The sequence below is a fragment of the Coregonus clupeaformis genome, unplaced genomic scaffold, assembly GCF_020615455.1.
Source record: "Coregonus clupeaformis isolate EN_2021a unplaced genomic scaffold, ASM2061545v1 scaf0157, whole genome shotgun sequence".
NCBI classification, from domain to species: Eukaryota; Metazoa; Chordata; class Actinopteri; order Salmoniformes; family Salmonidae; genus Coregonus; species Coregonus clupeaformis.
Window position 1 is genome coordinate 186,184 of NW_025533612.1, and position 12,466 is coordinate 198,649.

The window sequence follows — 12,466 nt, forward strand, 5'->3', positions numbered from 1 at the left end:
GGACTTATATAGCTTCAGGAGGAGTTGGTAAATTGGAGACAGCTGCGTCCTGACGAGGGCGCGTGGTCAGCTCTCCAATCATCAATGTTTTTCAAATCAATCAGCTGCTTGTTGGGGAATTTCAGGAACCCATTTCCTGAAATACCTACATGAAAATACACAAACCACAACATAGAAACTGGGGAACGTAACAGGGACAGACTGATATTCTGCAAAAGGTACAGGGATTGGACTGCTGAGGACTGGGGTAAAGTAATTTTCTCTGATGAATCCCCTTTCCAATTGTTTGGGGCATCCGGAAAACACCTTGTCCGGAGAAGACAAGGTGAGCGCTACCATCAGTCCTGTGTCATGCCAACAGTAAAGCATCATGAGACCATTCATGTGTGGGGTTGCTTCTCAGCCAAGGGAGTTGGCTCACTCACATTTTTGCCTAAGAACACAGCCATGAATAAAAAATGGTACCAACACATCCTCCGAGAGCAACTTCTCCCAACCATCCAAGAACAGTTTGGTGACGAACAATGCCTTTTCCAGCATGATGGAGCACCTTGCCATAAGGCAAAAGTGATAACTAAGTGGCTCGGGGAACAAAACATCTACATTTTGGGTCCATGGCCAGGAAACTCCCCAGACCTTAATCCCATTGAGAACTTGTGGTCGATCCTCAAGAGGCGGGTGGACAAACAAAAACCCACAAATTCTGACAAACTCCAAGCATTGATTATGCAAGAATGGGCTGCCATCAGTCAGGATGTGGCCCAGAAGTTAATTGACAGCATGCCAGGGCGGATTGCAGAGGTCTTGAAAAATAATGGTCAACACTGCAAATATTGACTCTTTGCATAAACTTAATGTAATTGTCAATAAAAGCCTTTGACAGTTATGGAATGATTGTAATTATACTTCAGTATACCATAGTAACATCTGACAAAAATATCTCATAACACTGAAGCAGCGAACTTTGTGAAGACCAATACTTGTCATTCTCAAAACTTTTGACCACGACTGTATATCGCTCTCCTCTCTCTGGAGACGTGTCTCTCTCTGGAGACGTGTCTCTCTCTGGAGACGTGTCTCTCTCTGGAGACGTGTCTCTCTCTGGAGACGTGTCTCTCTCTGGAGACGTGTGTGTCTCCTCTCCTCTCTCTCTCTCTCTCTCTCTCACCGTTCAAAAGTTTGGGGTCACTTAGAAATGTCCTTGTTTTCCATGAAAACAGACATGAATTGAGTTTGAATAGGAAATATAGTCATTGACAAGGTTAGAAATAATGTTTTTTAATTGAAATAATAATTGTGTCCTTCAAACTTTGCTTTCGTCAAAGAATCCTCCATTTGCAGAAATTACAGCCTTGCAGACCTTTGGCATTGTAGTTGTCAATTTGTTGAGGTAATCTGAAGAGATTTCACCCCATGCTTCCTGAAGCATCTCCCACAAGTTGGATTGGCTTGATGGGCACTTCTTACGTACCATACGGTCAAGCTGCTCCCACAACAGCTCAATAGGGTTGAGATCCGGTGACTGTGCTGGCCACTCCATTATAGACAGAATACCAGCTGACTGCTTCTTCCCTAAATAGTTCTTGCATAGTTTGGAGCTGTGCTTTGGGTCCTTGTCCTGTTGTAGGAGGAAATTGGCTCCAATCAAGCGCCGTCCACAGGGTATGGCATGGCGTGGCAAAATGGAGTGATAGCCTTCCTTCAAGATATCTTTTACCCTGTACACATCTCCCACTTTACCACCACCAAAGCACCCCCAGACCATCACATTGCCTCCACCATGCTTGACAGATGGCATCAAGCACTCCTCCAGCATCTTTTCATTTGGTCTGCGTCTCACAAATGTTCTTCTTTGTGATCCAAACACCTCAATCTTCGATTCGTCTGTCCATAACACTTTTTTCCAATCTTCCTCTCTCCAGTGTTCTTTTGCCCATCTTAATCTTTAATTTTTATTGGCCAGTCTGAGATATGGCTTTTTCTTTACAACTCTGCCTAGAAGGTCAGCATCCCGGAGTCGCCTCTTCACTGTTGACGTTGAGAGGGTACTATTTAATGAAGCTGCCAGTTGAGGACCTGTGAGGCGTCTGTTTCTCAAACTAGACACTAATGTATTTGTCCTCTTGCTCAGTTGTGCACCGGGGCCTCCCACTCCTCTTTCTATTCTGGTTAGAGCCAGTTTGCGCTGTTCTGTGAAGGGAGTAGTACACAGTATTGTACGAGATCTTCAGTTTCTTGGCAATTTCTCGCATGGAATAGCCTTCATTTCTCAGAACAAGAATAGACTGACGAGTTTTAGAAGAAAGTTATTTGTTTCTGGCCATTTTGAGCCTGTAATCGAACCCACAATTGCTGATGCTCCAGATACTCAACTAGTCTCAAGAAGGCCAGTTGTATTGCTTCTTTAATCAGCACAACAGTTTTCAGCTGTGCTAACACAATTGGGTTTTCTAATGATCAATTAGCCTTTTAAAATGATAAACTTGGATTAGCAAACACAACGTGCCATTGGAACACAGGACTGATGGTTGCTGATATTGGGCCTCTGTACACCTATGTAGATATTCCATTAAAAATCAGCCGTTTCCAGCTACAATAGCCATTTACAACATTAACCATGTCTACACGGTATTTCTGATCAATTTGATGTTATTTTAATGGACAACAAAAGTGACCCCAAACTTTTGAACGGTAGTGTATATATCTCTCCTCTCTCTCTATATACACATCTCTCCTCTCTATACACACATCTCCTCTCTCTATACACACATCTCTCCTCTCTATATACACATCTCTCCTCTCTCTATACACACATCTCTCCTCTCTATACACACATCTCTCCTCTCTATACACATCTCTCCTCTCTCTATAACATCTTATAACACATCTCTCCTCTCTATATACACATCTCTCCTCTCTATACACACATCTCTCCTCTCTATACACATCTCTCCTCTCTATATATACACATCTCTCCTCTCTATATAAACACATCTCTCCTCTCTCTATACACACATCTCTCCTCTCTATACACATCTCTCCTCTCTATATATACACATCTCTCCTCTCTATATAAACACATCTCTCCTCTCTCTATACACACATCTCTCCTCTCTATACACATCTCTCCTCTCTATATATACACATCTCTCCTCTCTATACACACATCTCTCCTCTCTATATACACATCTCTCCTCTCTATACACACATCTCTCCTCTCTATACACATCTCTCCTCTCTATATATACACATCTCTCCTCTCTATATATACACATCTCTCCTCTCTATATATACACATCTCTCCTCTCTATATATACACATCTCTCCTCTCTATATAAACACATCTCTCCTCTCTCTATACACACATCTCTCCTCTCTCTATACACACATCTCTCCTCTCTATATATACACATCTCTCCTCTCTCTATACACACACCTCTCCTCTCTCTATATACACATCTCTCCTCTCTATACACACATCTCTCCTCTCTATACACATCTCTCCTCTCTCTATACACACATCTCCTCTCTCTATACACACATCTCTCCTCTCTATATACACATCTCTCCTCTCTCTATATACACACATCTCTCCTCTGTCTATATACATATCTCTCCTCTCTCTATACACACATCTCTCCTCTCTCTCTATATACACATCTCTCCTCTCTATATAAACACATCTCTCCTCTCTCTATACACACATCTCTCCTCTCTATATAAACACATCTCTCCTCTCTCTATACACACATCTCTCCTCTCTCTATACACACATCTCTCCTCTCTATACACACATCTCTCCTCTCTATATACACATCTCTCCTCTCTATACACACACCTCTCCTCTCTCTATACTCACATCTCTCCTCTCTCTATATACACATCTCTCCTCTCTCTATACACACACCTCTCCTCTCTCTATACTCACATCTCTCCTCTCTCTATACACACACCTCTCCTCTCTCTATACACACATCTCTCCTCTCTCTCTATATATCTCTCCTCTCTCTATACTTATCTCTCTCCTCTCTTCTGTCTCTCTATTTCTTTCATTTCTCTCTCCTCTCTCTCTATATATATATATATATATATATATATATAATATTTCTCTCTCCTTTCTTACTCTCTTGCTCTTCTTTCTCAGGGAGAGATGAAGATGGTGGTGTGTATAGAAGATGATTGTAACAGTGAGCTGCCTCCAGCCTCTCTGCTGTTCAGAGCAGCCAGACAGTACTGCTATGGGGTCCTCTTCAGCCTTGCCGAAACACACCGACGCCTCGAGAGACTCGCCATGCGCAGCAGAGGACCCCTGGAAGGTGAGGGGAAAGAGTTGTGCTAGTGAGAGATGAATGATTTGAGGGGAAAGAGTTGTGCTAGTGAGAGATGAATGATTTGAGGGGAAAGAGTTGTGCTAGTGAGAGATGAATGATTTGAGGGGAAAGAGTTGTGCTAGTGAGAGATGAATGATTTGAAGCATTACGTTTTTCCTGTCTGCTTTGTCGAACACGGTCACCTGTCAGCTCGTTGCTGTATCTTATTGGTCGAACACGGTCACCTGTCAGCTCGTTGCTGTATCTTATTGGTCGAACACGGTCACCTGTCAGCTCGTTGCTGTATCTTGTTGGTCGTTATTGTAAAAGAGAATGTGTTCTTCTCAACGTCTCTCTTCCCCCCACAGTCCCCCCAGTGATAGTGAAGGAGTGGTCCAGTGGTAAGTCTAAATCAGCCCTGACCCCGGAGCTGGTTCCAGCGCTGTGCTTCAGAGAGTGGACCTGTCCTAACCTGCGGAGGCTGTGGCTTGGTAGGGCCAGTGAAGATCGCTCCCGGAGGACCAGAGCGTTCCTAGCCTGTCTCCGCTCCGACTGTCCTGCCCTACTCAACCCTGCTCAGGTTCCACAACACCTTCTGCTCATGTGCTGCGTGCTCAGGTAAGACTGTGTGTCAACACCTTCTGCTCATGTGCTGCGTGCTCAGGTAAGACTGTGTGTCAACACCTTCTGCTCATGTGCTGCGTGCTCAGGTAAGACTGTGTGTCAACACCTTCTGCTCATGTGCTGCGTGCTCAGGTAAGACTGTGTGTCAACACCTTCTGCTCATGTGCTGCGTGCTCAGGTAAGACTGTGTGTCAACACCTTCTGCTCATGTGCTGCGTGCTCAGGTAAGACTGTGTGTCAACACCTTCTGCTCATGTGCTGTGCTGCGTGCTCAGGTAAGACTGTGTGTCTGTACCGGTATGTGATTCAGTGGCCAGGTGGTAGGATTCTACAGAGACGTGTGTGTGTTTGTTTACCAGGTGTTTGTTTGTTACCAGGTGTGTGTGTTATCAGGTGTTTGTTTGTTACCAGGTGTGTGTGTGTGTGTGTGTGTTTACCGGATGTGTGTGTGTGTGTTGTTGCTTGTCCATATATATTCTTAAATCCCATTCCTTACTAGTTTTGTGTGTATTGGGTGTATGCTGTGAAATTGCTAGATATTACTTGTTAGATATTACTGCACTGTCGGAGCTAGAATGCTCAAGCATTTCGCTACACCCGCTATAACATCTGCTAAACACATGTATTTAACAAATTTGATTTGTTACCAGGTGTGTGTGTGTTACCAGGTGTGTGTTTGTGTGTTGGTTACCGGGTGTGTGTGTGTGTGTGTGTGTTGGTTACCAGGTGTGTTGGTTACCAGGTGTGTTGGTTACCAGGTGTGTTGGTTACCAGGTGTGTTGGTTACCAGGTGTGTGGGTGTTGGTTACCAGGTGTGTGGGTGTTGGTTACCAGGTGTGTGGGTGTTGGTTACCAGATGTGTGGGTGTTGGTTACCAGGTGTGTGGGTGTTGGTTACCAGGTGTGTGGGTGTTGGTTACCAGGTGTGTGGGTGTTGGTTACCAGGTGTGTGGGTGTTGGTTACCAGGTGTGTGGGTGTTTGTGTGTCATCAGGTGTGTGTGTTACCAGGTGTGTATTTACCGTGTGTGTGTGTGTTACCAGGTGTGTGTGTGTGTGTGTGTGTGTGTGTGTTACCAGGTGTGTGTGTGTGTGTGTGTTACCAGGTGTGTGTGTGTGTTACCTGATGACACACACATCTGGTGTGTTATGTTAACAGGTGTGTGTGTGTGTGTGTTACCAGGTGTGTGTGTGTGTGTGTGTTAACAGGTGTGTGTGTGTGTGTGTGTGTGTGTGTGTGTGTGTGTGATGTTAACAGGTGTGTGTGTGTAATGTTCTTCAGGTATATGATGCAGTGGCCAGGTGGTGGTATCCTACAGAGACATGAGTTGGATGCCTTCCTGGCCCAGGCCGTCTCTAACCAGCTGTATGAACCAGACCAACTGCAGGAGCTCAAGGTAACAACAATCAGATATCCATGGTGACGACGTCGTGCTGTGACTGACGATGTATAGCCTATTTCAACTTGACTGGCACCACGCAAATCAAATTGTATTTGTCACATGCACCAAATACAACAGGTGTAGACCTGACTGTGAAATGCTTCCGAGCCCCAACAATGCAGAGTCAATATGCAGGGGTACCAGGTAGTTGAGGGAATTAGAAGTACCAGTACCGAGTCAATATGCAGGGGTACCAAGTAGTTGAGGGAATTAGAAGTACCAGTACCGAGTCAATATGCAGGGGTACCAAGTAGTTGAGGGAATTAGTATTATAGCAAATTTGTCCTTATACTAATCAAAGAACCAAAGTATTTCAGTTTTTTTTGTAGAATTAAGATAGACTTATTACATAAGCAATAGAGCCGAGGTGGTTTGCAAAGCATCTCCTTGTCCACCTCCCAGCTCGGTTTATATAGTAATTTTACATTTGAGCTTAACCCCTCCCTCTTTGGTTCCACCACCACTGTTTCCAGTTTCCACCTCTTGACCACTCTGCCCACTTCCTTAGTTTATGATAGTGTCGAAATCTGACTTCTATTCAGTTTGGAAACAATGGTGGTGTGACCAATCAAGCTTTATCATACACAAATAACAGCCCTGTCATGTAAAAATAATCATGTTCAGTTTGAACTTTGTTAAACCCTGGCTCACCCTGGCTCACCCTGGCTTGACCTGGAGATGGATTGTGGACAACATGGCAGGCCCACAATCAATCTCTCAAAAATACCCAAGCCTAACCCCTCTGTCCCGTCACGCTATCATTTAATCAGGAAGACGCTCAAGGAGTCAAAGGGTTCAGCCTGGTTTCAGTCACTGATAAGAGAAGACAACCGAAGACGGGTCAGATGACCAGAGAACAAACACGTAACCCCAGTGAGAGAAACCAACTACGTTCTTACCTAGCAACAGAGATGTATCAAACCAACTACGTTCTAACCTAGCAACAGAGATGTATCAAACCAACTACGTTATTGCCTAGCAACAGAGATGTATCAAACCAACTACGTTCTTACCTAGCAACAGAGATGTATCAAACCAACTACGTTCTAACCTAGCAACAGAGATGTATCAAACCAACTACGTTATTGCCTAGCAACAGAGATGTATCAAACCAACTACGTTCTTACCTAGCAACAGAGATGTATCAAACCAACTACGTTCTTACCTAGCAACAGAGATGTATCAAACCAACTACGTTCTTACCTAGCAACAGAGATGTATCAAACCAACTACGTTCTTACCTAGCAACAGAGATGTATCAAACCAACTACGTTCTTGCCTAGCAACAGATGTATCAAACCAACTACGTTCTTGCCTAGCAACAGAGATGTATCCATGGTTATCCCTGGCTCCGTGTTTGTTGATTAACCATGTCTATCCCATAGTCCACTGAAAAATCCTCATCAGATGGTTAAATACTAACAGAGCTATTTCCTGTCTCTGTTTCAGGCCTCTTCCTGTCATGTTGTGATTAACTATTTAACCATACATTGTTAGCTTGTCATGATGTAATTAACTATGCTTACTATGCTTAACTAGAAAAAACCACATCATTAGAAGTACCTAGTCAATGTGCAGGGGTACCAGGTAATTGAGGTAATATAGTATGTACATGTAGGTAGGGGTAAAAGTGACTAGGCAATCAGGATATATAATAAACTGAGTAGCAGCAGCGTATGTGGAGAGTGAGAGTGTATGTGTTTGTCGTCAGTAGTCCACGATCAGCTCCTTTGTCTTGCTGACGTTGAGGGAGAGGTTGTTGTCCTGGCGACCTCCCTGTAGGCTGTCTCGTCATTGGTTATCAGGCCTACCACCGGCGTGTCGTCAGCAAACTTGACGATGGTGTTGGAGTCATGCAGTGCCCCGGACCCCGTGTTGAGGAAGCGTTGTTTAGCGGCCGACCGATATGGGATTTTATAGTGGAAATATTCACCGATAACCAATATGTCTGCCGATATTGTTATTATATCAAAACAAAAACATCTGTGTGGATTGTGTTTAAAATAGCCCTACAAGGTGTGTGTGTGTTACCAGGTGTGTGTGTGTGTTACCAGGTGTGTGTGTGTGTGTTACCAGGTGTGTGTGTGTGTTACCAGGTGTGTGTGTGTTACCAGGTGTGTGTGTGTGTGTGTTACCAGGTGTGTGTGTGTTACCAGGTGTGTGTGTGTGTGTTACCAGGTGTGTGTGTGTTACCAGGTGTGTGTGTGTTACCAGGTGTGTGTGTGTGTTACCAGGTGTGTGTGTGTGTTACCAGGTGTGTGTGTGTGTTACCAGGTGTGTGTGTGTGTTACCAGGTGTGTGTGTGTGTTACCAGGTGTGTGTGTTACCAGGTGTGTGTGTTACCAGGTGTGTGTGTTACCAGGTGTGTGTGTGTGTTACCAGGTGTGTGTGTGTGTTACCAGGTGTGTGTGTTACCAGGTGTGTGTTACCAGGTGTGTGTTACCAGGTGTGTGTGTGTGTTACCAGGTGTGTGTGTGTGTGTTACCAGGTGTGTGTGTGTGTTACCAGGTGTGTGTGTGTTACCAGGTGTGTGTGTGTGTGTTACCAGGTGTGTGTGTGTGTTACCAGGTGTGTGTGTGTGTTACCAGGTGTGTGTGTGTTACCAGGTGTGTGTGTGTTACCAGGTGTGTGTGTGTTACCAGGTGTGTGTGTGTTACCAGGTGTGTGTGTTACCAGGTGTGTGTGTTACCAGGTGTGTGTGTTACCAGGTGTGTGTGTGTGTGTTACCAGGTGTGTGTGTGTGTGTTACCAGGTGTGTGTGTGTGTGTTACCAGGTGTGTGTGTGTTACCAAGTGTGTGTGTGTGTGTTACCAGGTGTGTGTGTGTTACCAGGTGTGTGTGTGTGTTACCAGGTGTGTGTGTTACCAGGTGTGTGTGTGTGTGTGTTACCAGGTGTGTGTGTTACCAGGTGTGTGTTTAAAACAGCCCTACTAAGACACCCAGAAAGCTGATTTCTTACATTGGAGGACAGAACATTAATTTATGCACCATATAAAATGTATGAGCTCTCGAAAGACAATACTTTTTTAATGGGAAAACTGTTACTCTATTGAAAGAAGGATAAACTGCACTGATTTCAGCAAAAAAATAGCCTAGACTCTGAAGACAGCTGCCTCATGCTAGCCAGCTGGAGAACGACAGGACACATTTTCAATGTATTGGTATTTAGCTACAGTGGCTTGCGAAAGTATTCACCCCCCTTGCCATTTTTCCTATTTTGTTGCCTTCCAACCTGGAATTAAAATGGATATTTGGGGGGTTTGTATCATTTGATTTACACAACTTTGAAGATGCAAAATATTTTTTCTTGTGAAACAAACAAGAAATAAGACAAAAGAACAGAACTTGAGCGTGCATAACTATTCACCCCCCCAAAGTCAATACTTTGTAGAGCCACCTTTTGCAGCAATTACAGCTGCAAGTCTCTTGGGGTATGTCTCTATAAGCTTGGCACATCTAGCCACTGGGATTTTTGCCCATTCTTCAAGGCAAAACTGCTTCAGCTCCTTCAAGTTGGATGGGTTCCGCTGGTGTACAGCAATCTTTAAGTCATACCACAGATTCTCAATTGGATTGAGGTCTGGGCTTTGACTAGGCCATTCCAAGACATTTAAATGTTTCCCCTTAAACCACTCGAGTGTTACTTTAGCAGTATGCTTAGGGTCATTGTCCTGCTGGAAGGTGAACCTCCGTCCCAGTCTCAAATCTCTGGAAGACTGAAACAGGTTTCCCTCAAGACTTTCCCTGTATTTAGCGCCATCCATCATTCCTTCAATTCTGACCAGTTTCCCAGTCCCTGCCAATGAAAAACATCCTCACAGCATGATGCTGCCACCACCATGCTTCACTGTGGGGATGGTGTTCTCGGGGTGATGAGAGGTGTTGGATTTGTGCCAGACATAGCGTTTTCCTTGATGGCCAAAAAGCTCAATTTTAGTCTCATCTGACCAGAGTACCTTCTTCCATATGTTTGGGGAGTCTCCCACATGCCTTTCAGAACAAGTGTATATATACTGAGATCATGTGACAGATCATGTGGCACTTAGATTGCACACAGGTGGACTTCATTTAATTAATTATGTGACTCCTGAAGGTAATTGGTTGCACCAGATCTTATTTAGGGGCTTCATAGCAAAGGGAGTGAATACATATGCACGCACCAATTTTCTGTTATTTATTTTTTATAATTTTTTTTAAACTAGTAATTTTTTTCACTTCACCAATTTGGACTATTTTGTGTATGTCCATTACATGAAATCCAAATAAAAATCCATTTAAATTACAGTTTGTAATGCAACAAAATAGGAAAAACGCCAAGGGGGATGAATACTTATGCAAGGCACTGTATGTACAGTCTGATTTAGGGGAGGTGGAGAATGAACTGCACTGTTTATTTGACTTTAGGATGGAACAACAGAAACCACAACTGGTTTGTTGTGAAGAACATACAAAAAATGCATGACTGTAAGTCACTTTGGATAAAAGCGTCTGCTAAATGGCTTATTGTTATTCTGGAATTGTTATGAAGAACAACACAACTGTTCTGGAGTGGTGATGATGAACAACTTGAATGACAATTCAGAAAATAAATCTTCCTGGTTGCACATTTTATTTCCAAAGTTTGGAAGATGAGACAACATAAGTTGTATAACTGAAAGGTTTTTGTTTTGTGTTTTAAATTGTTTTCATTTCAGTAGGAATTGTATTTCATCAGGCAAGTCAATGAAGAACAAATTCTTATTTACAATGACGGCAAAAGGCTTCCTGTAGGGAATAAACCAATGGACAACACAGACAGATGACTGCCTGGCAAAAGGCTTCCTGTAGGGACGGGGTATTTTAAAATAAACCATGTAAGACCAAACGGACAACACAGACAGAAGATAAGAAGACAACAGTACAGACAGTGTTTGTAAAACAACATGCTTCCTTATATAAGGCAACGCAAACCAGTTTTCCTTAAATGGCCTTATATGCTGAACAAAAATATTAATCAAATCAATAAATCAAATCAAATTGTATTTGTCACCTACACATGTTTAGCAGATGTTATTGCGGGTGTAGCGAAATGCTTGTGCTTCTAGCTCCGACAGTGCAGTAATATCTAACAAGTAATATCTAACAATTTCACAACATATACCCAATACACACAAAACTGGTAAGGAATGGAATTTAAGAATATATACATATATGGACAAGCAATGACAGAGTGGCATGGACTATGATACAGTATAATATTATAGAATACAGTATATACATATGAGATGAGTAGTGCAAGATACGTTCTCCCGAGTGGCGCAGTGGTCTAAGTGCCACTAGATCCTGGTTCGAATCCAGGCTCTGTCGTAGCCGGCCGTGACCGGGAGACCCATGGGGCGGCGCACAGTTGGCCCAGCGTCGTCCAGGATAGGGGAGGGAATGGCCGGCAGGGATGTAGCTCAGTTGGTAGAGCATGGCGTTTGCAACGGCAGGGTTGTGGGTTCGATTCCCACGGGGGGTATGAAAAAAAATAATGTATGCACTCACTAACTGTAAGTCGCTCTGGATAAGAGCGTCTGCTAAATGACTAAAATGTAAATGTAAAAATATGTAAACATTATTAAAGTGACTAGTGTTCCATTTCTTAAAGTGGCCAGTGATTTCAATAGGCAGCAGCAGCCTCTAATGTGCTAGTGATGGCTATTTAACAGTCTGATGGCCTTGACATAGAAGCTGTTTTTCATTCTCTCGGTCCCAGCTTTGATGCACCTGTACTGACCTCGCCTTCTGGATGATAGCACAGTGAAAAGACAGTGGCTCGGGTGGTGATGTCCTTGATGATCTTTTTGGCCTTCCTGTGACATCGGGTGCTGTAGGTGTTTTGGTGGGCGGGTAATTTGCCCCCGGTAATGCGTTCGGCAGACCGCACCACCCTCTGGAGAGCCCACATTTCTTCAGCCTCCTGAGGTTGAAGAGGCTCTGTTGCGCCTTCTTCACCACACTGTCTGCGTGGGTGGACCATTTCAGTTTGTCAGTGATGTGTCCGCCAAGGAACTTGAAGCTTTCCACCTTCTCCACTGCGGTTCCGTCGATGTGGATAGGGGGGTGCACCCT

The 12,466-nt window shown here is 43.8% G+C and overlaps 1 protein-coding gene across 1 annotated transcript in view; it reads left to right on the forward strand.

The window, feature by feature from the left end:
- The window catches only part of LOC121546642 (constitutive coactivator of PPAR-gamma-like protein 2), a 105,846-nt gene that overhangs the window by 29,128 nt on the left and 64,252 nt on the right, over positions 1 to 12,466 (forward strand). Inside the window, exons 3-5 of the mRNA XM_045213816.1 lie at positions 4,145 to 4,316; positions 4,679 to 4,928; positions 6,214 to 6,328. Of these exons, the coding sequence (XP_045069751.1) occupies positions 4,145 to 4,316; positions 4,679 to 4,928; positions 6,214 to 6,328 (537 nt within the window). The remainder of the gene's footprint in view (positions 1 to 4,144; positions 4,317 to 4,678; positions 4,929 to 6,213; positions 6,329 to 12,466) is intronic.